The sequence below is a fragment of the Trichoderma aggressivum genome, assembly GCF_033847375.1.
Source record: "Trichoderma aggressivum f. europaeum strain CBS 100526 chromosome Unknown scaffold_030, whole genome shotgun sequence".
NCBI lineage: Eukaryota > Fungi > Ascomycota > Sordariomycetes > Hypocreales > Hypocreaceae > Trichoderma > Trichoderma aggressivum.
Genome location: NW_026946396.1, coordinates 83764 through 106158, shown reverse-complemented (window position 1 = coordinate 106158; position 22395 = coordinate 83764). Strand labels below are relative to the sequence as shown.

General features: G+C 53.4%; 7 protein-coding genes across 7 annotated transcripts; 3 read left to right on the top strand and 4 right to left on the bottom strand.

Annotated features, from left to right (window-relative positions):
* Positions 1-969: 969 nt before the first annotated feature.
* Triagg1_7082 (uncharacterized protein) lies at positions 970-3141 on the bottom strand (the record flags this gene model as incomplete). The annotated part of the gene is made up of 7 exons (XM_062901778.1): positions 970-1307; positions 1390-1650; positions 1746-1952; positions 2020-2104; positions 2164-2357; positions 2404-2710; positions 3106-3141. 7 exons carry the CDS (start codon positions 3139-3141, stop codon positions 970-972), a joined length of 1428 nt encoding a protein of 475 aa, XP_062753904.1.
* Positions 3142-4451: 1310 nt separating this feature from the next.
* On the bottom strand, positions 4452-7154 carry Triagg1_7081 (uncharacterized protein; the record flags this gene model as incomplete). The annotated part of the gene is made up of 1 exon (XM_062901777.1): positions 4452-7154. One exon carries the CDS (start codon positions 7152-7154, stop codon positions 4452-4454), a length of 2703 nt encoding a protein of 900 aa, XP_062753903.1.
* A 1072-nt stretch (positions 7155-8226) lies between these two features.
* On the top strand, positions 8227-9758 carry Triagg1_7080 (uncharacterized protein; the record flags this gene model as incomplete). The annotated part of the gene is made up of 4 exons (XM_062901776.1): positions 8227-8471; positions 8628-8795; positions 8992-9284; positions 9352-9758. 4 exons carry the CDS (start codon positions 8227-8229, stop codon positions 9756-9758), a joined length of 1113 nt encoding a protein of 370 aa, XP_062753902.1.
* Positions 9759-11736: 1978 nt separating this feature from the next.
* Positions 11737-12639, top strand: Triagg1_7079 (uncharacterized protein; the record flags this gene model as incomplete). The annotated part of the gene is made up of 1 exon (XM_062901775.1): positions 11737-12639. The coding sequence occupies one exon, from the start codon at positions 11737-11739 to the stop codon at positions 12637-12639; it is 903 nt and encodes a 300-aa protein (XP_062753901.1).
* Positions 12640-13428: 789 nt separating this feature from the next.
* Triagg1_7078 (uncharacterized protein) lies at positions 13429-15947 on the bottom strand (the record flags this gene model as incomplete). The annotated part of the gene is made up of 2 exons (XM_062901774.1): positions 13429-15534; positions 15600-15947. The coding sequence occupies 2 exons, from the start codon at positions 15945-15947 to the stop codon at positions 13429-13431; spliced, it is 2454 nt and encodes an 817-aa protein (XP_062753900.1).
* Positions 15948-16659: 712 nt separating this feature from the next.
* On the bottom strand, positions 16660-18122 carry Triagg1_7077 (uncharacterized protein; the record flags this gene model as incomplete). Its single annotated transcript, XM_062901772.1, has 2 exons — positions 16660-17094; positions 17145-18122. The coding sequence occupies 2 exons, from the start codon at positions 18120-18122 to the stop codon at positions 16660-16662; spliced, it is 1413 nt and encodes a 470-aa protein (XP_062753899.1).
* Positions 18123-20424: 2302 nt separating this feature from the next.
* On the top strand, positions 20425-22167 carry Triagg1_7076 (uncharacterized protein; the record flags this gene model as incomplete). The annotated part of the gene is made up of 1 exon (XM_062901771.1): positions 20425-22167. One exon carries the CDS (start codon positions 20425-20427, stop codon positions 22165-22167), a length of 1743 nt encoding a protein of 580 aa, XP_062753898.1.
* Positions 22168-22395: the final 228 nt, after the last annotated feature.

Here is a 22395-nt window from a genome sequence, read left to right as displayed (position 1 = left end):
GTATGAATATTACATTGTATACTAGCATATACCAGGATCTCGTGTATAACAAACATGTGTAGACATAATACCACCCCCAAGAAAGAGCCTCTACGCCATCTACCCACCCATTGCGTGTACTAACCTCCCCCCTCCAAACCCACCGATGTTGAGACGATTCACCCAAGGGCTCTTAAATCGGCATACGTGCAATCCTAGAGGGTTCATTTCATAGTGCGGCCTGGAATCGTAGGACAAAGAGAAGTGTTTCTCCAGAAAAAAAAGACTATCAGCCAATCCCGAAACAAAGGCGATGGCACGTAGGACAGCGAAAACGAGAACGGAAAGGCCAGCTCCGGGAATGTCCAGAATGCGACAAAACCTGCGTCTCCTTATTTCGGTTAAAAAAAAAAGAAAGAGAAAGTAGTTCAAGTCACCCAGGTATTTTTGTAAAAAGGACATGTTGTTGGACAAGGTTGGTTGGGTATCAGAGTGATGATAATAATGGGGGTCTGGAGCAATGACAAAGTAGAAGAAGAAGAAAAAAAAAAGGAAAAAGATAAGTAAAAAACAAAAGAAAAACAAAGAAAAAAAGAGACGAGGCGGAAAAGTGATCAAAGATCCGAGTGGCGGTTTTTCCTCTGCCAAAGACGTGGGGAAAACTGAGGCGTCAAAGAGACCATGATGCTGCAAGAGACCCAACTCTCCTTGATCCAAATATTATACCACCGGTACACCGAATATCAACAACGATAGAAGAAACCGTGTAACAAGGAACACTCAATGTCTAACCGCCCCCCCCTAAACCCTCTTGCCTCTTTCCACCACGTCCCTGAAAAAACCTCCCCTCCCCTTGTCCTTGCTAAAGTATACCCTCGCGCCTGGGTTTGAGTAGCAGCCAAAAAGAATTATGTCACACATACACGCCGACAACAACAACGCCAAGGACGGGCTTCAAGACGGGCTGCCTGAGCAAGGCGAGAGGACCACCTAATCCTTCTTACTCTCCTCGGGTGCCTTTTCATCTTGCTTCTTGTCCGACTCGGCCGCAGGCTTAGAATCTGACTGTGACTTGGCCTCTGGCTCTTCCTTGGCATCGGGCTTGGCGGAACCCTTCGACACCTGGCTCGCAAGGTCCTTGTCCTCGTCAGCATTATCAAACATCTCCGTATCGTCAGATCCGGTCAGGACCTCTGTGCCGTCGCCGAGGAAGATGATGCGACCACGGGATCCGGCGAGGTTGAACTTGCCGCCGCTCTCGGCGTCGACGTCGTAACCACTGTCGCTATCTTCGTAGTTGTGATGGACTCCGGGACCGCGGAACTCGGCTGGTAGCAACATGTGTGGTCAGTCTTCACAGCTCGGCGTCTATCTTTGCTTGTGAGAATTTGGGGAATGGCTCGCTCGTACCATATTCCGGGGGGGCACAAGGGCCGTCTCCGTTGGCCACTCTCTTGGCAATCTCGTCATACCACTGCTCCTTGGTCTTGCCGTGCAAGAAACCGATGATGACCATGGTCATGTTGTCGCAGCCGACACCGCCCGTCTCGGAGTTTGACGCCAGGCAGTTGTCCATCATGTTTTCGCAGATCTTATCAAGGTCTTGCTTGGCAGCAATTCCTCGTCGCACAAACTCGACGACGGCTTGAGACGATTGGCAGTCCCAGATACCTAGAGGAAACAAATATCCGTCAGCGAAACGTTCATCAAGTGTATAGCCGAATCGACTTCATGCTCCCTCCCAAGATCGGCCGAATCCCACTCACCATCACAAGCAATCACCAGGAACTCATCCTCATCTGTGAGGTCATGCTCCTCGACATCGGGGAAGGCGGTAACGATCTGGTTTTCAGGAGAGAGCTCGGCGCTCTTCTTGAACTCGAAGTCGCCAATGGCACGCGACAGTGCCAGGTTGCCGTTGACACGACCAAAGTCGACAAAGCCGCCAGCGGCTGTGATTCGGCTCTTCTCCGCTGTAAACCGCAAGGGCACGCAATCAGTATTGTCAATCTTGAATACTGATTGAGTGGATGAACAAACTTTCAAGCTGAGGCTTGTGGTCGTTGGATAGGGGCTTAGCCCGTCCCTTGATACCGAGCACACCTCGAGAATCACCAGCGTTTGCCTGCGCACATGTTATTAATTCCAGCCCGCCTTCAATTATTGTGACGTGTGCAGACGTACGACATATAGCTTGTTTCCAGCAATCAAAGAAACGCAGGCAGTGCAGCCGGAGACTTCCTCCTCGTATTTGGGGTCTGTAGATGATGAAAACACCACATCGTTAGCACAAAATCCGGCTTCGTGAGGGATAATTGCAAAATGTGCGCCGAGGAGAGTGGCGGAACGTTTGCGCAAGTCATTCCCCGCCACTTCCTCTTTGGCGCACGCAAACAAAGGATATAGAGCAATCACGCCGCGTACCGCTGAGAATGGCCCGATCCGTAGCAAGGAAACCGTCCTTGAGGCCCTGAGCATAATCGCCGGTTTTGAAACTATCTTGCTTAAAAACAATTTTGTGAATGTTCTCGCCTGCGAATAACGCGACCTTGTCTCCTCCGTGTCCGTCAAAGACTCCGAAAAAGGACAGTCTGTCGGGGTGCGTCTTGATGTCGTTGTCAGGTGGGGTTAGATTCAGCTCAGCCGTGTGGGCATCCTCCATGCTGATGCGCCAGCCTTGCATGGCCGACACACCGTAGAGGAGTCGGTCATCCTCGCCCTTTTCGGAAGTCTAGATGGTGGTGAAGAGAAAGCTGTTAGCGATTGCGAGGGCCATTCGAGACAAAGAGACGGTGGGCAAGGCTTGGGGGGGAAAAGGCCACGAGCGAGATAGTGCGGGAAGCTGTGGGCGGCGGGGTTGTTCTGCGTGGGCTTGACGGCGATCCTGTTTGAACACCTCATGGCGGGACACACGAGACCAAGGCAGGGCGAAGATCAAAGCGGCACGAGGCCGCGCAAGTATTGTTTGATATTGACCGTTGGAGGGGGATGTTGCGTCGCGGGATGCCGGCAGCCAAGCGGCAGGACAGCTTGAGGGCGATGGCAGGCAGTTTGGCGCGCCCCGGATCAAGCGACAAGCAGAAACAGCAAGCAGTTCACAAGCAGCATCGCAGCTCAGGCACGCACCTTTTCGACAACGGGCTCCGAGAGGGTTTGGCCCATGGCTGCAGCGTCTCACGAGGGGCCAGGAAGGGATCGAGTGCAACGGGAGGGGGAAAACGTCGACGAGATGCGAGAGACTCGACACGAGGGCGGCTGTAGGCGAGAGAGGCAGGACGGGAGACCTCGGCAGGGGCCGTGGGCTGTTGGATCTCAGGACGCGGAGCGAGCAGGAAAAAACACCGGACGTCAGGCGGATGGAGGATTGTGTGTGGTGGTTTGGTTTGTGATGCCAGCAGAGCGCAAAATCGGCTTCGCAGGAAGCGGGGTACCGCGATACATCAGCCAGGCCAACGCCACACTTATTTTTTTTCTTTGTGCTGTGAACGGGCTTCCCGGTGCCCTCTTTTTTTTCGTAGGTCTCCAGGTCAATTTTTTTTTCTCCGCAGGCGCTGCAGCGTGGGCGCTACGGCGGTTCGCTCCAGCAGAGGCTCGTCCGCTACTGGTTCCCTTGGCCCTCGCTAGGCAGCAGATAGGCAGATAGGCAGATGTGGCGAAGCTGCTGCATGCGTGCTAGCAGCACCTTTCAAGCCACTTGCCTGGACCAAACAGGTATCTCCAATCTCAAGATGCCTGTGCTTTCTTTAGTGATGCGGAGCTTTTTCTATTTTATGTTTAGTCTAGCTCGGGCAGACCTGGGGCAGCGGAGAAATCCAGAGGGCCTAGAGCACGAGCATTGACTGGACTGCCTTGCCGTGTTTGATGATGAGATTTGCAGCTTTGGATTGACAGCCCCGCGATCCCGTGGGCAGCCCCTCCATGCGCCAAGCGATTGATTAGTACTCAATGCCCTGGTTACCGCGCGGCTGCAATTGCAATGGCAAGTACTCGGCACTTGACTGCCTCTGTATTTCTCTAATATCTGCTATAATAGCTATTCCTTTCGATCGAAAACATCAAATCCACTACTATGATGAAATTCGTTCTAGTATTCGGTATTATTTACGACACGGGATGCTGGATATCAATGTTGGGAGCGTTGAATACGCGGGTACCTTATCCAACAACATCCAGCCACAGTCACAGCAACAAAAACAAGCTTGAACCATCAATGACATCAATCAAGTGCAATAGACTTCAAGGTTCACACGCAGCCCAGTCATCATTTCAAAAATCTCATGTGATACAAAGGTAATATAGTAGGTACGTAATTCATCAGGCGAACTACATCTAATTTTCTCAAGCAAAGAAAGGGGGGGGGGGAAAAAAAGATTAACAACCTCCATATGGTATCCAACATTGCTCTTAATGACAGTATAAGGAGAGAGAAAATAAGCACAAACCCAACCAAAAAAAGCTCATTCTCTCTTTCTTTATATAAACGCCACGAAGCTCCTTTCCGATACCTTGGCCGCTGAATCATCTCTCCTCCAAGCCGTCGCCTTTGCCTTTGCCAGCGCTTCCCGCTCCCCAAACACAGATGAGCTTTCATCGCTCAGCACACTCGTCGACCGCATCGGCCGTATTGTGCTCTTCCGCTCGTCTTCGCCCCATTTGCTCGGGGACATGAGCTCGAGACTGTGCCTCTCTTCCGGCTGCCCCAGGTTGTTCTTCGAATTCGTTCGAGACGGGAGAAAGGGTGTCTCGTCTACGAGCTCCAGATATGCCACGCTTGGGTCCCGTCGTCCGATGACGCGCCAGTTCTCTTGGGACCCGAATGACGGCTCGGTGCGGAAGCTCTTAGCCCCGTTGACAGAGTCTCCTTCTTTCCAGGAGGAGCCGCGGCGGCTGAGCCATTGTTGGCTTGGAAGTCGCGCTTGGTTTGGCTGCTTTATCTCTGAGGCGCTTTCTGCTGCTTCACTCGCTTCCTTTGTATTAGACACGGGCTTCCTGGCAGTCGCTTTTGCTCGACTGACTAGGCTGGGGTCGAATGGCTCTTGAATAAGAGCGAGATCTGTCGGCAATGCGGCAGAGCTCGATGTCGTGGCCGAAAAGGCCGGAGAGATGGCTCGCTGGCCCGACGTTTGTTTTGCCGCCATGGGCATGGGTTGGATGTTGGCCAAGTCATCGAACGAAGGCAGAGTCAGATCCAATCCGCTCCTGAATGCACTCTCCCCCGCCTCTGAAAGAAAGCCAGATGTGGGCAAGTATGGCTGAGCGACTTCAGGTAGAGTCGTGTCAGACTGCCTGCTGTCTGACGACTTGTGGCTTCTTTCACCAACCGTTGCCCTCTCCACAGTGAACCAGGAGCCGTGATCTTCATCATCTCCCAGAAGGCTAACGCTCCCGCCTGTGGCAGACCGAGCCCCCGAGGCCATCGGATATGGTGGACCACGCATAGCCGATCCACCGCCCAATTTGCCTGATGCTAATGACCTTAATGACACTCGTGAAGCAACTCTTGCAAAGATACCGTCGTCTTTCTTAAATAGTCGTGTACCGGACCTTAGGGGACGAATCCTCCCCCCAACGCGGTATCCGTCGCCTTTGGGATGCAGCTGAGGGCTATTAGACATTTTAGAGCGAACAGTGTCCTCTGCATGGTAGATTGTTTCAAGATCTGAGTCGTTATTGCGCACAGTAAAGAGTATTGGGTCCGATATCTTGGGCCGATGTTTTCTTGCCGATAGATAAGTGCCACGGTGCTTCCGCCTTCGCATGAGGCATACAAGCAGCATGATGGCGAAAATAATAACAAGAACTGGCAGAATAATGGCAAGGAGGACATCTGTTGTGCCTATGTGGTGGCGGTGGGAGTCCTTGGAGGCCGCACCAGCCGGCGTTGTAGGCCTGGAGGACGATGCCGTGTTCGTCGCCTCTGAGGGTGAGAGAAGATCGGCATGAACGACTTGTGTCTCTGTAAGGCCGGTGCTTTTTGAAACCGCCTTGATGGACAAGTTGAACTTGCCCGTCATCGTCTTGGGGACATGGCCCGACATCTTGAGCCCTTGGACTTGTAGCCAACCCTCCTGTGGATCGATATCAACTTTGAGCTCGATATCATCTGGATCGCGGAAATGCGAAGACAGGTCTAGGCTGAAGTCACTCCCCGGTTGTACTTTGACGCCCTCGAGGTTTGACTGGAATACTCCCGAGGCCACATCGACCTCGACAAAAACGTTGAGCGTGTCGGCAAAAGAGTCATGAATGACGACTGTGAAATTCGTAGAATGGTCATCGCCTCCCGGAGTTCCCTCCAGAAGCAGCGTTGCATGGTCAAGAGTTAGCCAGGATGGCATGTTCTCGACTGACACGTTGAGAGAACCTGACCGGATGGCCTCGCTGTCCAACTGGATGCCCTTTGCTAAACCATTGTAGCTCGCCTTGGACCCTCTTGTAGCATTCAGAAGAACAACTGGATGATCTGCAGAGAGCTTGTGGCTTCCCACTACGATGGCGAAGGAAAGACACGTCCCCGAGAAGCCGACGATGTCAGACGCAACAAGATTAAAGTCGAATGTCTGTGGAGGCTGGACCAACGTTTCAAAGGCTGGAGTCCTGCCAGAAAAGGTCATTGTTTTGTCGTCGAATCTGATCCATGCTGGTAAGGGAGTGTTATCGTTGGTTGAGGCGTAGTAGTTGAGATTCTTCCCTGTGCCAAATGTATTCGGGTCAAAGGTATAGTGGAATTCGGTCGATGGATAGGATAATATGGAAGACGGAGCTGAGAATTGCCCGAAATGATCCATCTGCTGCGAGAGCGGGATTTGTATAGACGGCGGTGGGCTGCGTGAGATGACAAGAGTAGCATTCATGAAAGCCGAACCATCATCGTCTGTCGCAATGAGATCAAACTGTTGGCCTACAACCTCGCCTGGAGGGATATCCTCGTCCTTTGGTGTCCCGTAAAGACGTAGGTTCTCGCTCTCGATTGATAACCACTTGGGATGCTCCCCTAGAGAGTACGTCATATTGGTGCCGGATCGAAATGTGTTCGGAGAGAGCGAATATGAGAAGGGCTCATTTGGCCTGGCGACTGGTGGCAGTTGCGCATTGAATGGAAACGAGACTGTAGGCTCAGCCCACACGGCCTCTATCAAGCCCAAGGCTGAAAGAGCCGCGAGGAGTGAAGCCATTGTATCAATGTGTTGCGCTATGCAGCGCTAGATAGCTTCAATAGCAGAAACACACAAAAGAGCCATGCGGTAGACACCAAGAGCTTCAACTGAGAGAATACGTTTTGGAGGAGGCAAAGATGGAATAGATGAGAAAGGGGAAAAGGAGCAAATCTGCAAACTACAAAGGAAGAGACAGCATAAAGTGCCATATTGAGTCCCGTCAGGTGGATGGCTGGGTATAAACCAAGACGCAGCCCCTTCATTCCACCATTTAGTCCTCGAAGTCCATCATGCACCAGAAGATGCCAATAAATGCCGAGGGAATCATGACAGCGTACCGGCCGGCCCATTACGACGAGAGGCGAAATGTTTCAGAAAATGGGAGGGCTTCAGCAGGCTCGACATCGCCAGAGAGCTGGTTAAAGAGGCTGTGGCATTCCTGAGCCCGAGATGCCCCGCGCAGGCAGTGAGACATGGGATGCCACTCGGAAGAATGGCGACTCGAACTATTTGGACTTTGAGAATGGGGGGAGAGGAGAGACAAGAGGCGGGGGAGGGTTGGCCGGCACTTTAAGAGAAAAAAAGAGACACGCAGCGCGAATCCTCCCTTGATGATAAGGCCATGTCTCTGGTTCTACACGAGGGCTTCAGAGGCAGCTTTGGTGAGCTCAGTTGTCGTCGAAGCGCTGGCCCCACAGTCAGTGTGTATGTGCAAATAAGCTTCGGGCAATGTAACGGCGCTGTTGATGAACGATCGAGGCGTCAATCAATATCCTTGTAGCCCGACAGCAGGGGCGACATCAGTTCACGATTCATCTCGAGTCGCCATGGCCGATTGTGGCAGGTGAGAGACGTTGACAGGCGACCCGGAACAATTGAGGGTCTGGCCTTCGGAATCAGCGTCGTGACCAGGAAAAACATGATAAGGCAAGCACTATCTATCAAAAAAAAAAGAGGGACAGGCCGCTGCGGGGGAAATACGATTACAATATTGACGACACTTCACTTTCAACTTCATCCCGTCAGACCTCTTTTCTTCTCCGTCGAATCCTCTACGACCGGCAGGGCTTTCGCAGATATACAGACAGACATGGACAGCCGCAGTTCATCGCCAGACCTGGACCCCGTTGCGGGCATCACCGAGGACATGGTGTCGCTGCCCACCTACAAAACAGCGGGCGACGCAAGCATCGACTTCGACGGACTGCTGCCACAGTCGATCAAGCTCCACGAGGACGTGCGAACAGGCTGCGGAGGCCAGACGTGGCCTGCAGGCATGGTGCTGGGGAAGCACATGCTGCGCTATCACAGAAGCAAACTAGAGACTGCGCGAATGTGAGAAATTTTCGCTCCTTGATATTCTCTCCAGTTCTGTGCATTTCGCTGGGCTACGCCCCTCATGCAGCAACTTTTTTTTCTTCCTCCAGCCAGGATGAATGCAGGCAGCAAACACGGAACGAATGGATGCTGACTCAGTTTCTTCTCGTGCAGACTGGAATTGGGCGCCGGCGGAGGGCTGGTCGGATTAGCTGTGGCGGCTGGCTGCGACCTCCAGGCGCCACTCATCTTAACCGACCAGGATGTGATGCTGGAGCTGATGAAGCATAATATTCAGCTGAACAAGCTCGATGGTAAGGCTACGGCCTCAATATTGGACTGGTACGTTGTGACTTTTGCTGCACATCTCACATGTAATTCCCACCGGTGTGTTCCGGAGTACCCACCAAGCACCGCTGCCTGCACGGGGACTTGTTCTTGGCGGTGCTACGTTGCTTGCCAATACTTCTGCGTGGCGTGTTCTCGATCTTGTAGACCAAGTTTGGCTGATCAAAACACAATGCGTGCAAATTTCCAGGGGCGAGCCATTATCGGATGCCGTCGTGGCGTGCAAACCGGACGTGATATTGGCGGCAGAGTGCGTCTACTTTGAGCCGGCCTTTCCGCTGCTGATGCAGACGCTCAAGGACCTGTTTGAGCTCAACGAAAACGCCGTGGTGTATTTTTGCTTCAAGAAGAGGAGACGAGCGGACATGCAGTTTGTCAAGGCCGCCAAGAAGGCGTTTGTGGTCGAGGAGATTTTCGACGAGGACAGGCCAGTGTTTCAGCGAGAGTCACTCTTCCTTTTTACTTTTAGAAAGCGGGCGACAGGTGGCACCACCTCGAGCAAGAAGAGCGGCACAGCAGCCAACCATGCTGACCCAATACAAATCCAAAGTTGATGACACACGACAACCGATGGCCGTTTTCCTCGTGATTGGACCTGACTCCTCTTTTTTCTTCTTCTCTCTCAATTCCGCATTGCTGCAGGGCGCTGAGAAGACGAAACCTGCCGGTGGTTGCACCAACACGGTCCAGCAAAGCAACAGAGCCGGGAGGGAGCCTGCATGCACTTCCACCAAACACTGTCAAGCGAGCCAGGAATGGCATATTGCTGTGCAAAGCAAGGGTGCGGGGGAGATTGATGCCGTGGAACGGTTACAGCTGCTGAGCGAAATTAACGATTGGCGCAGGCTCGATCTCGCCCAGGTTCATCTTGCCAGCTCAGACATGCTGGGGATGGCGAGCCGAGCAGTGGGAAAGAGGCAAAGCGCTAGCATACGCGAGACGTGGGCGTCGAGCTGAGAAATTTTCTTGATGCTGTGGCGATTGCATTGCTTCTTCCCTTGGCCCTTGTTTTCCCTTCTTTTTCGCCCTTCGGGGTCTGCAAAACGGCAATAGTCGTCCCTTTCCGGAACCAATTTCGAGTTTTCAGCGAAAGCCCCGAGGCAGCAGCGGTTCCATTATTTGCCCACAATTGCCCTGGATAGGGACATCCGGTTGGTAGACAGGCGGTGGATACATGGACGAAGTTAGACGGCAGGCCACGACGCGCAAAGGAGTCAACCGCCACAAAATTTTAGACTGGACGAGTGTGCCTTGGTCGGCGTGGTCGGAAGCACAACGAAGGCGGGAAAACACATGGCCCGTCGACGCCCCCAATCAACATCATACTGTGCGCTTGCCCCTACCGCATATTGACCCTATTAAACCGCCATCCACACCGGCACAGTATTGGGAATGAAAAGAGGGGCCGATCACCTCTGACTCGCCTCATCTCCGAGCGTGGACTTTGTTCCTCTGTGTGCTGGGCTGGAATGCAGTGACAATGCACGTGGAGGCGCACTCCATTTATAAGGATGGCGCAAGATGGTGTCTTTTGTGACGGGGAGCCACATGCGTAGATGGATTCATTCTTTGCAGCCGAGAGGACGAGAAAAAGCCGCACCACGCGTCCCGTTGTCGAAGTTAGTCCATGTCCCCATGGAAAGTATCTCGATAGCCGGACGGTAAAATGTCAATGTCAAGATCCAAGTGGATGGAGAGAGAGAGGCAGAAGCGGGTCTGCAGACGAGGAAAGATTTCAATTCCCTCACTGTCGGGATGCCGTTTGTGAGCAAGGGGGGTGGGGGGGAGGATTCAATCCAGTTGAAAGGGAGTCGGTTTGCACAAGTCATGAAAGACGGTAGCACATGCACATGCAACACGTAAGCCGTTCACCCACAAAGAAAGAGGAGACAAAGACTGGACTGAAAGAACTAACAAAAAAACCTGCGTGGCAAGGCGTTTTTCTCTCACGCGTGTCCCCACCGCGATGGCAAGTGAGTTTGTTTGATGTGGTGAACAAAGCACTTGATCCATTCGAACGAGGCCCACTGGCGACCCGCAGAGTTTTCATGCCCAAGTCCTGCCAATCTTGCTGCATCTTGCTCCGAAGGGCCCACGGCGCCTCAGGCACCGGCGACCGCCCATTGGCTGGCTGCCCGGGTACCTGGCTGGCACTGCGACGCTGCGACGGGTCCGGATGGCGGCCCCTGCAGAGCCCGCGAAGGCTATTAGCCCCTGTAATACAGCGCTACGGGCCCCTGGCGGCCAATGGCAGCGCCCAGCAGCGACGTGGCAGCGCCGCCTGGCCGCTACCGCCTAGCTCGGCGCGGCTGTGATCCGTTGACAGTGCACGCTGTTGGTACCAAGCAGACATGCGCCGTTGTCACTTGAGCTGCAAGTCTCATCACCTTCTCACCCTCGCCCTCACCCTCACCCTCACTCGCTGACTTTGACTCTCACCCTCACTGCCACCCAGTCTCGGCCATTGTGCATCGACACTGGCTGCGTTAGGCGGCGCTAGGATTTCAGGTTAGCAGCACAGTAATCGGGGGAAAAAAAAAAGAAAACTCCAAGTGGAAACCAAAAAAAAAAGGAACCACAATGGCCACAGCAGGGAGTCAAAGCCCGACGTCCGGCCCACTCGCGCACAACCCCGGCAACAGCTTGTTCTAGCGCTCCGTATTAATCCTGGAGCCATGTAAGCTGCAATCCCATTCATAAATCGGCGCCTCTCCCCCCCCCGGTCGCTCTTGTTTCGTCTCTTCCTTTCAAAGCAAATCCGACTCATTCAAAGTCCATCTATTCCCACTCTCAGAGCAGGACTCTTTTCCCTCTTGCAACCCACATTCCTTGAATCTTTGCAACCCTTTGCCTCTACGGCACTCTGCTATCACGTTCCTGTTGAACAGAACATCCACCTGACAACAAACCGCTCCTTCAACAAACTCTTGCAAAAATGAAGTACGCTTTCGCCTCTGCCCTGCTCGTCGCAGCTGCTGCCGCCAAGCCTCACCACGGCCACCACGCTCACCACCACGCTGCCCGTGATGTCGTCGTCACCGAGACCGTGTGGCAGACCGAGACCGACTACGTGACCGAGCTGATCGACTCCTCCACCACCGTCTGGCTTCACGACGGCACCACTGCCAGCGTTGCCCCTGACGCCACCACCACCGCCTCGGCCTCTGCTGGCGAGTTCTTCGAGCCCACCAGCTCCTCTACCACTGAGCAGCCCACCTCGACCACCAGCCAGGCTCCTCCTCCTCCTCCGCCAACCACCGCTGCTGCCTCTTCCAGCACCTCGGTCTTCACCCCGCCTCCTCCTCCTCCTCCTCAGACCACTACTTCTGAGGCTCCGGTTGTCGTGGTTCCTCCTCCGGTCCAGCACACCACTTCTTCTGCGGCTCCTCCTCCTCCCCCTCCCCCTCCGGTTGAGACTCCCACTCCTTCCCCCTCGCCCTCGCCTTCTCCTTCTCCTTCGCCTTCTCCCAGCCAGGCTCCCGCTTCTGCCCCCGACAACAGCGTCGGCAGCAGCAGCGCCAGCAGCGACGAGTACTCCGGTGACATTACCTACTACACCATCGGCCTCGGCTCTTGCGGTGAGGACGACAGCGGCCAGGACCAGAGCGCCAGCATTGTCGCCATCGCCGTCGGCCTCATGGGCTCCGTCTCCAACGGCAACCCCATGTGCGGCAAGACCATCACCATCCACGGTGGCGGCAAGACCACCACTGCCGTCGTCAAGGACAAGTGCATGGGCTGCGCGCCCCACGACATTGACGTCAGCGAGAAGGTCTTCCTCGAGCTCTTTGGCAGCCTCGACGGCGGTCGTGAGCCCGTCACCTGGTCTTTCAACTAAGCTGTCCAAGAGGAAGCTGCCGTGGGTGCTTCTTCATCATGCCTATTACCTAGGTACTTGGTAGTGAAGAGTATCTGACGCATAGGGACACAAAGACCTGTCAATGTGCAGTGCACATTTTCTATATGACTTTTTTAAGATGTCAAAGTCAACTTTTTTCACGTATACCCTTCATTCGTTGATTTAACTTGTTTGGATTCTTATCATCCCTGGCGCGGATGGGAATGCGATATGGATAGGAAAAATGATGTGTTTATTTTTTACTCAGTATTATTCTTTTATATCCCGGGATGGAAAAAAAGACACACACATTTTTTGGGCAAAATCAACGGGATAACCTCTTTTCTATGTACATATAGACACAACTTTATAGACATGTCCTCTCATATTGGAGACAACGTGGAATGACATACCCCTTTTAGATGCCATTATTTGAGATGCTATCACTTGGAATGCTTTTTGATCTTTGGTGTTGTGAATGTTGTAGTGACTACTGTCTTAATTGGCTTACTTTGAGGTAGTATCTGTGAATGTGACGGTGTTTCCAATGTGTGTGTACCTATTATTAGATAGGTACTCTGGGGTGATAAAAATTACAAGGTTGGTCATGAACTCATCCATTGAATTGCTGGGTACTCCGTACAAGTGGCCTGCCATGGCCTAATTTTGAAATAGTGATAGGCGGATCGCATCAGCTATACTCGTATTGTATAATTATCACATACCCGCGCCAAGCAACACCCCCGACCCTTGCATCCGCCTCTAACCACAAAGCGCCTTATTCTTCACTTACAGCAAGGTCAACAGCTCTTCGACATATCTCCTCGTATCGACGCCAATTCCCTGCGCCAACCGTCCCAGACCTTCTCCGCCCCCGGAAGCTCCGTCGTCCGCGGCCCTGCGGAAGCCGATGTGATCGCTCGCGCGGCGGATGAGGAAGATTTCCTTGTCGACGGCTGGCGGAGGTGAATGGGAGGATGCGGACGTGGAGGAGCGACGAGAGGAAGGGGCGGTCTTGTCCTGGGTGGATGCTTCGTGGCTTGTGTGCGAGGTCAGGGATGATGACGATGCGGACTCATGGATGGTGGATAGCGGCTGTGCCGTGGCAGTGGTGGTCGTGGAAGGGGTAGTAGCGGCGGTGCGCTGGAGGACCCGAGTCCAGACGATCCACCATCCGCGATTTGTCTTTTGCGTGCGCTCGAGGTCGGCGATACGGGACCGCGTCGCGGCGTAGATGTTGAGGAGATGGAGGTGAGTGCTTACGGCATCCGCGCGAGACCACGATGATGATGAAGATGGAGAGGAGGCCGAAGAGGCCGCCGCATCGGGGAAGAAGTCGGGAATGTTTGGGATCGACGAGTGGACGGTGAGGGCTGGCGGATCCCATACGAGGTCTTGGATGTGGGAGGACACGGGCCCGGCGTCTGGGCGCTCGGGACGGTACCTGGTTGATGCCAAGAGAGGCTTCCTCAGCGGCGCCAGCTGGTGGTGCAGCGAGCGGTAAAGCGTGTCCCATGCGAGGGAGTCGGTGCGGAGGCGGAAGAGGAACGTGAAGATGAAGGGCTTGTTGACGTAGACGACGACGCGGAGCTTCTCCGCCATGTTGACGTCGTGCGAGTCGAAGCCTGCGAGCATCCCGCCCACCGCCTGGGATTGAGTCAACGGATTGGCTTCGTGCTCGAAGTCCCGAATGACGGTGCCCTCTGGCCGGTTCTCTGCAGAAGAGCCTTCCAGCTCGACGTGGAGAGTGCGAAGGACGGTGCGAGAGTTGTTGTCGTCACCGTCCTCAGCGTCATCTGAGCCGAGGGCCCCTTCCACGTCGTTCACAGCTGCCGAGTCATCTTCGATGTCGCCTTTGAGGCCAATCAGGTAGTGGCCCGAAGACTCCAAGGGAGACGGCAGCTTTGGCGATTGGAGATGCGGTTCCGCGTTCGATTTGCCATCAGCTGCAGGTTGTTGGTTGGCTGACTCTGACGAGTTACCACCGCCGCCAGGAAACGACCAATATGAACCGTATCCTAGTGTCAAGTAGCTAACCATCTTGTCGAGCCTTCCGGCCTCAAGCTCAGGACTTGCCAGGCTCGATCCAGCTTCCGGTGCCTTTGACTGAGTATCCTGGGCATCGCTCGGAGGTTCGCCAGCTTCTGTTGTAGGCTCCGCTGCTTTGGGTGCTGCATCTGTCTTTGGGGGCTGACCGTCGTTCAGAATCGGCACCTTTGATGTCGACTTCTTGCCTCTGGCGCGTCGCGTAGAGGTTGGGCTGTCAATGAGACCATAAGCGTGTTCGCCCCAGGTATAAAGATCTTCCATCCAATGTGTTACGTCTCGTAGGGATTTTCGTGATAGCGTCCCCGTACCGAGGAATATGGCGCCGTCTTCGGCACTAGGTTCTTTACCACTTCCCAACCATGGCTCTAGCTCGATCTTATCCGACTTGCTAGATTCTGTCTCGGGGTCATCAGGCCCAAATCTCGAGACGACAAGATCAACGAGCCCCTCCACCCTGCTCACCAAGCCCTCAAGCACCTCTCTTTCCCCGCTTCCTCGATCTTCTTCACCAACACCCACGCCGAGCTCTCCGGACGCGGCCAAGTTGATTCCGCCAAACATGTCTCTTGCTGGATTTCCGTGCAGCATGACATTCCAGGTGGAGAGGAATAGATCCCAGTACCGACTCAGCAGTGCAATGAATTTCACTCGGCGGTATCGAACAAACAAGGCGCTCAGCGAGGATCCATGATGCAAGAGAAAGATGCTGTGTGCTCGCAGAAGATCCGTCATCAGCAGTGTAGCAGGCTTCATCTCCCGGCTCGAGTACTCGTATCTCTCTTCCTGTTGCTCCCCCGTCTTAGTAGGTAGCCGCGGTGGTAGAGGCACTTTATTCAAGTCGATACTCTATCAGCAGCTGGGTCAGCATTTCATCTTGACCACCGTTCTGGAGCCGACTATTCAGGGCTCACAGCAAGTATCCACCATCCCGGCTCCAGCTCATGCGCAATCACCCTCGATTTTTCTGTGTCGATGGCGTCTACCGGGGCTCCGTCCGAGAAATCGCGGCCGAAGCTGACCATTCCCTGCGCAAGACCTATCTGTCGCAGTCGCTCGTGGCGTTCCTCTTGGGAGAGCCCATCTGTCGGTCTCGTGCGCGCGCGCCTCCGCTTGCGGCTGGAAGATTGTGTCGAAACGGAGGCATAGTAGACGATCTGGTCGTCGATCGTCTCGTCCGTCTGGCCTAGAGAGGGGTTGAACAAGGCCAGGAAGCCCAGCTGCGCGGGCACAATGCCGCCCGTGGAAGCATAAGCAGCCATGGAGCCCGACACAGGTCGAGAGAATGATGCTCTATGGAGCGATAGAAATCGACATAATTAGCAGAGTTTGGAGATCTGCACAGAAGAACCCTGCCGCTTTCTGCCAGCAGCCTGTAGTTCAAGAAGAGAAGTGCAATTGCCCCGCGGCAAATTGGTGCTTGAATCGAGGGAGCATTTGGAGTGATGCAAAGCAGAGGTTAAGCGTTGGTGGGGGAAGCTCTTGTCTGGTGCTTGAGCTCGCGACTTAACTGCCTATAGCAGGGTAGCTCTGACTTGCGTCTAGAATTGGAACTTTGATGCCAATGGAATGGACGGCTTCTACTCATAGAAAATCCATGTCATGATATGAAATGCGCACTTTTCTCCATATAGATACAATGAGAAATCAATTAAGTGGAAATTTATTTTTATTCATTCAACCAGTATGGCATTCGTTTCCACCTAGCAATTCCCTCTTGCAAGTAAATCGCATACAATGTAGACAATTTCACCACGTGCCGATCAATTCCGACGATGACAAGACATGGAGAGATTTTAATCACCTGCATTCATTCATCAATGCTACTATATAGGACGCTATAGTTGCTGTAAATAGAAAATGGGAATCACTCTGAAATAAAAAGGAAAACACCCTCTCATAAGCAGACAATAAAGGGGGGGGACCAAACCGCTGCCTGCAGGAGCACACATAGTCAGACTCATCACGCCTCCACTACGCCCTGGTAAATTCCGTATCCTTTCGCAATCTCCCCGGTTGGTATATATCCACCTCTGCCTTTTCTTCCTCGGACAGTCTGTCGAAAAAGTTTTGCTTGATACTATCTCCCTTTCTCCTCAGAGCATCCCCTCGTAGCTTCGTCATCCACAGCCATAGGAAGAAGAGTATGAAGGTAACAATCGTAAGCGGAATAGTAATAGCCCAGTACAACCGAAACTGAGGCATTGTTCGCACTCCAATGCTGTTCGAAGTGGGATCGACGCTGTCCCAGTCGAACATGGACGTTGAGAACAAGGCGGAAATGAAGCTTCCGGGGAGGAAGAGCATGGTGACGATGGCTAGGGTCTTCATGGACAGGGAGTCTCGATGTTGAGACTCTGCCAAAATGAGAGTTGCTCTGAAGTCGCCTCTAGAGATGAGGCCGGCGAGCTATAATATGTCAGTAAAGACGATTTCTGCCTTTGGTCAGGGAAAATTACCATGCCAGTTTGAAGCTGCACACGCTTCTGAGTATACTCTATGTCCACAACCTGCATTTCCAACCTATCCTGCAATAGGAGCACATGATTTCGCAGCAGCTGGCAGGCTTCAGTTGAGATGGATGAAATCGGTGTTCCGATGCTGCCCTGGTCCGGTACATTCATGTGCTTCAGGATAAAATTGAGAGTTTTTTCCACCATTTTGCTTTTCCTGCTTAAGCTGCCGAGCTTTACAGCACACCCTTCCGCCTGGGTAGCTAGGTCAATGAATAGACTCATCATGTTCTTGTCGTAGTCCTGGCTTGTTGTCTGAAACGCCGTGCACTTCTCACTCGCGCGGATTTTCAGCTTGATCTTTTCTTCCTGTTGATGGATCTGCGTGCTCAGGATGAGGCTAAGTAGAAAGGCCGGAAACATGGAGCTTTCATAGAGAGAGGGACTCCAAGGAGTGCGAAAAGCCTCGGAGAGGTATGCTAAGTTGGACTTGTCAAGGAATATGAGGCCCTGCGTAACAAACGGGCGGTCCATCTGGTTCGTGACATCGAAACGGCGATGCGCCCAGACCGCTGCCAGTTTAGGCATGTAGCAGAAAGAATAGGTCTGGTGGTGTGTAGATAGTGGTGGGATGGCAGCCACGTTGGTGATGCAACTCTGGGAGTACTTATAAGCCAGTCGAAGTCCGAACGCATTGAGAAGTCTTTTCATGACATCTTTGGAGAGGTTCAGCTGTCTAATTTTGATATCGCAGTTTATCAAGGCTAGACGCAAAACAAGAGACTCCCTTGTGCTTCCATCGCCCACTGTTTCCTCAGAGAGCCAGTCATCTAGCTCTTTCGCGCGGACGGTCTTGCGGTTGACGCGGATTTCCCCAGTCGAATGCAGAAGCCATGCCTCGACGACATCAAAAGACCCCTCATCTGAGTTTTCGAAGCCTTGCCATAAGTTCACCGCGCTAAGCTTTTCATAAATCTCCTCCATGGATACGAATCTTGAAAGTATATCAAAGAAGGCAGAAATATGGGTAGTAATTAATGTTAACAGAGCTAGACCGGGAGATGGTTCGCGAGGAGTAGCATATCTGATGTCTACATTGACGGAGTCATGTGGGCTCGCAGGGCATCTATATATGGCGAACATACGCGCGACACTGCAGCCACCACCATCCTGGGTTCAGTCAGAGCCTGATGGATGAAACGTTCCGAGAGGGTGGCAGGCCGCGACAGGGGTGCGAGCCCCGGAATCTAAGCGCCGGCCATGCAGCAAGTTGGTAGGCCTCAAACAGAACCCAGAAGCATCAAGCGGCAAAGAAGGTTGTTTACCGAAGGCCATGGAGTCTTGATTGGGAAAATGAACATCCAAGATGCCGCTCGTACGACAACTCGAGATCTGCAGGCTGCCAAAGAGGGTTGTCGAGCATGGCTGAGCACGTCGGCGATAGATGAATGGCCAAGATGAATGCGACGTCGCAGGGAATAGATATAAAATGTAGGATCTCGTGGGGCAAGTGGACGAGGCTCTGGCATAAAAATAGTCTGAATGCCGTCAGGAAACTGGGAGAGAGCAAGCTTGTGTTGTTGGTTGATCTGAATATCTTCATCCGAGAAGCACAGATGATAGGTTCGCAGTCCATAGCGCTGGCCAGGGCTCATGTGGCTTAGACGCCCTTCTGGATGAATTTTGCACAACCAACAACAGCTTCATACATATGCAGGGGGGATCAACGCGGCAATTCCACCGCTTTGAGTATCCTTTGCGGTCGGGAGCGTTGTGATGCTGTAAATAAGTTGTAAGAGGAAATGAAGCAATAGGATGAATCTTTTCCCTCCATGGTTACTGAAGATTAGTGTACACAAAAGGGACCAGGCTCAGTCTTCGGAAATCTAGTAGGTAGTCTTCTATACCACGGGGCATCGACCGCAGTTTAGGTAGGTCGGAATGCAATGCTCTGCAGGCAGAAAATGATCCATCAGTCCTATTTAATCAATTTTCGATGGCGCAGCAGCTTGACTGGAGCTGTATGCTGGTTCTGTCCGTATTCTCCGTACCGCTAGGCATCTTGCTTGCCTCGTAACCCGTGCAAGGATCTCGATGAAGACGATATCCTTGTAGCCAGGCAGCTCCTCAAGTCCTCAAGTCCTGTCATGCAACCCTTTTAGGAGCTCACCGTGGTCGTATCGGATGATTCTTGAGATCCAATGCAAGTCGGCCAGAGAGGGGCAGCCAAATCAAGGCAAGGCAGAGTGCGAGGCCTCTTTTCTTCCATTCGACAGCTAGAAGCTGGAGCTGTTCCCCCACTTCCCACTTCACAGATCGCGCTTCATAACCTCAGGCAAGCTTTTGGTAGGTATTAGTATTATCGGGCGCTCGGCGATGGGCGTTTGCTCCATTCTATTACAGTCTCACATCAGGTGTCCATGTATATCATGTATACGTGTATAGCTGCTCTTACCAGTGCATTTTCCCACATCCATTCCATCAAATTGCTTTGACACGTGTTTGACAAGCCATTGAACACTCCAGGCCGTAAATAGTCGGTCCATCAATGCCTGAGTGCGTCAAACGGCACGCTAAGCCCCGCTAACGACTTACCGTCAGCTCACGTCCACACCTGTCTGGCATACAATAGTAGCAGCAGCCACATAAGGACATCCATTTGCAATGCATTGGAAGCTGCTGACTTACATACAGGATGGATGGATGCATTGGTGCTAATCCTGCTAGCTACACTACCTACATAGTACTAAACTCTAGCACAAAGAACAGGAAGAGACCCCAAGTCCGTCCAGCTGCTCCGCCTCTCTCTCATCCATGCTTACATGTCCTGAATACGGTCCCCACTCTCGCCCTCTGGATGGAAGAATCACAGCCCAGCCCACTTACGATCGAGACTCGGCCACGGTCGGCACGGATGAGCTGCACAAATCGGGGCTCCCTTGGCTTTGGTGTACTGTAGTGTCCTCTGCTTGCTCCGTAGGGCCTCCGAGATTCCTCCAGCTGTTCTTCTTACAGGGGACTTGGGAGCACCTCCAGCACCCGTTACCAGGTAGTACTGAAATAGCTCCTCGTACGTCATCCACCCGACGCTCAATCGTTCTCCCATCCACAGCAAGTCAAAGTCAGCAGCCAACCATCTTGCATCTCACTAATTCCTTCCAATTCTCCTCTTCCCGCCGGAGCTGGTCTTTTCCCATTGCCCTGATCCTCGCATCTCTCCCTCGTCATCACCACTGCATCTTCATCTTGCCGGCCAGCTCTGGGAAGCCATCCATCCATCGACACCATGGACAACATCGGCGGCACCATCAAGCGCCGTTCGACGGAGGTGTGGCAAGCTGCGCAGAACAACATGCCCACCATGCCCTCCATGCCGGCGATGCCCTCTTTGCCCGCTCTCCCTTCTCTGCCGGCCATGCCACAGTTTTCGTTTGATGCTTTCCGGAGGCAACCCCAGCAGGATGGCCTGAGAGGCACCTGGGAGCGCATCGATTTGCCCCCGGTTCCTCGTTCCTCCCACTCTCTTGACATCATCTCGGGCTGCGCCTACATCTTTGGTGGCGAGATCACCCCCCACGAACCCGTTGACAATGACATTGTTGTCGTTCGCCTTCCCTTTAGCAGCGCCGGCGCCGACTACTTCAAGATCCCGGCCAAGCCAGACCACACGATCCCTGCGCCGGCACCGATTCAGGACAAGGGCATTAAAGACGAAGCAGCCAAGCCTTCCAAGTCCAGGGCCAAAGCCAAAGCTGAAGACCTTGGCGATGAGCTCGAAGAGGAAGAGAGTGACAGCGACAACAATGATCCCACTGAAGAGAGCGATCAAGGAGAAGCCACGCCGACAACAGCGGATAAGGGCAAAGGACGGGCTGACAAGTTGGGCGATGTCCCGTCACCACGAGTTGGGCATGCAACCGCCGTCATTGGGTCCCGCATCTTCTTGTACGGCGGCCGTGGTGGGCCAGATATGAGGCCTCTGGATGAAGGGGGTCGTGTTTGGATCTTTGATACCCGCACTCGACTCTGGACCTATCTCGACCCCGTCCCGGCCGTCAAGGGCGGATCCATCGTGCCTCATCCAGCACCGCGAAGCTATCACAGTGCTACCGCGACGGATCGGCCCCGCGACTTTGCCCCTCCCCCGCCAACCCAGCCTCGGACCTGGCAGGAGTGGGCGATTGGTGATACCTCCAAGACGGGCATCCCCCAGGATCCCATTGTCGGCAACGTTGCCGAGAATGCAATTGACGAGGAGACGAGCGGTTACGGCACCTTCTTTGTGCATGCCGGTGTTCTAACCAACGGCGACCGCACTAGTGACCTGTGGGCTTTCGACGTCCACTCGCGCATGTGGACTGAGCTGCCTGCAGCGCCAGGACCTGCCCGTAGCGGCACTTCCATCTGCATCAGCAAGAGTCGAATCTTCCGTTTTGGTGGATACGACGGACAGAATGAGATTGGAGGCCAGCTCGATTTCTTAAACCTCGAGATCGAAATGTTCGATGACCGTGTTACTCGGGGCGAGGTGGCTGTCCGAGCCCGTGGTAGCTGGCAGTCTATCGTGGAGGCCATGCCCGAGGCTTCTTCGCATGAGATTCCTTCCGAGAACGTCCAGGTTTGGCCCGCACCGCGAAGCGCGTCTTCTCTTGAAGCCATCACCTTTGGCGGCGGCACCGAGTACCTCGTCCTGACCATGGGTGAAGCCATCCCGAGCTCAGAGGGCTACAACGGCGTCGGCAAATCCCACAACGACGTGTGGGTGTTCCAGGTTCCGCCGGTGGGCATGACTGCCGCAAGCTTCACGGCGGCCATGTTCTCAGCCGTGGGCCGTAAGACTGGCGAAGGCAAATGGACAAAGGTAACCATGGGCCCCTATGACGACGAGGTCTTGGAAGTGCCAAGGGGTCGGGGCTGGCTGGCCAGCGCCCCGATGTTCGATTTGGAAGAGACTGGAATTGTGATTTGGGGTGGCGTGGATGATATGAATAGGCGGCGCGGAGAGGGATGGATTATGCGACTTGCGTAAACCTTTTTCCCTTTTGAATCTTGTTTCTTTTTCTCTGTTATCCAATCTCTTTTTTGATATTTTTTTGCATATGACTCAAGATTGCGAAAAAAAAAAAAAGTATCGCATGAAAAGAAATATAACGAATGAAATGTCCTCTTATTCAGGAGCATGCGCATGCATTATCAACTTTGACTGTAATCATCGCACACACCACCAAGATTTGATCTATACTTTTTCTGGCATTCA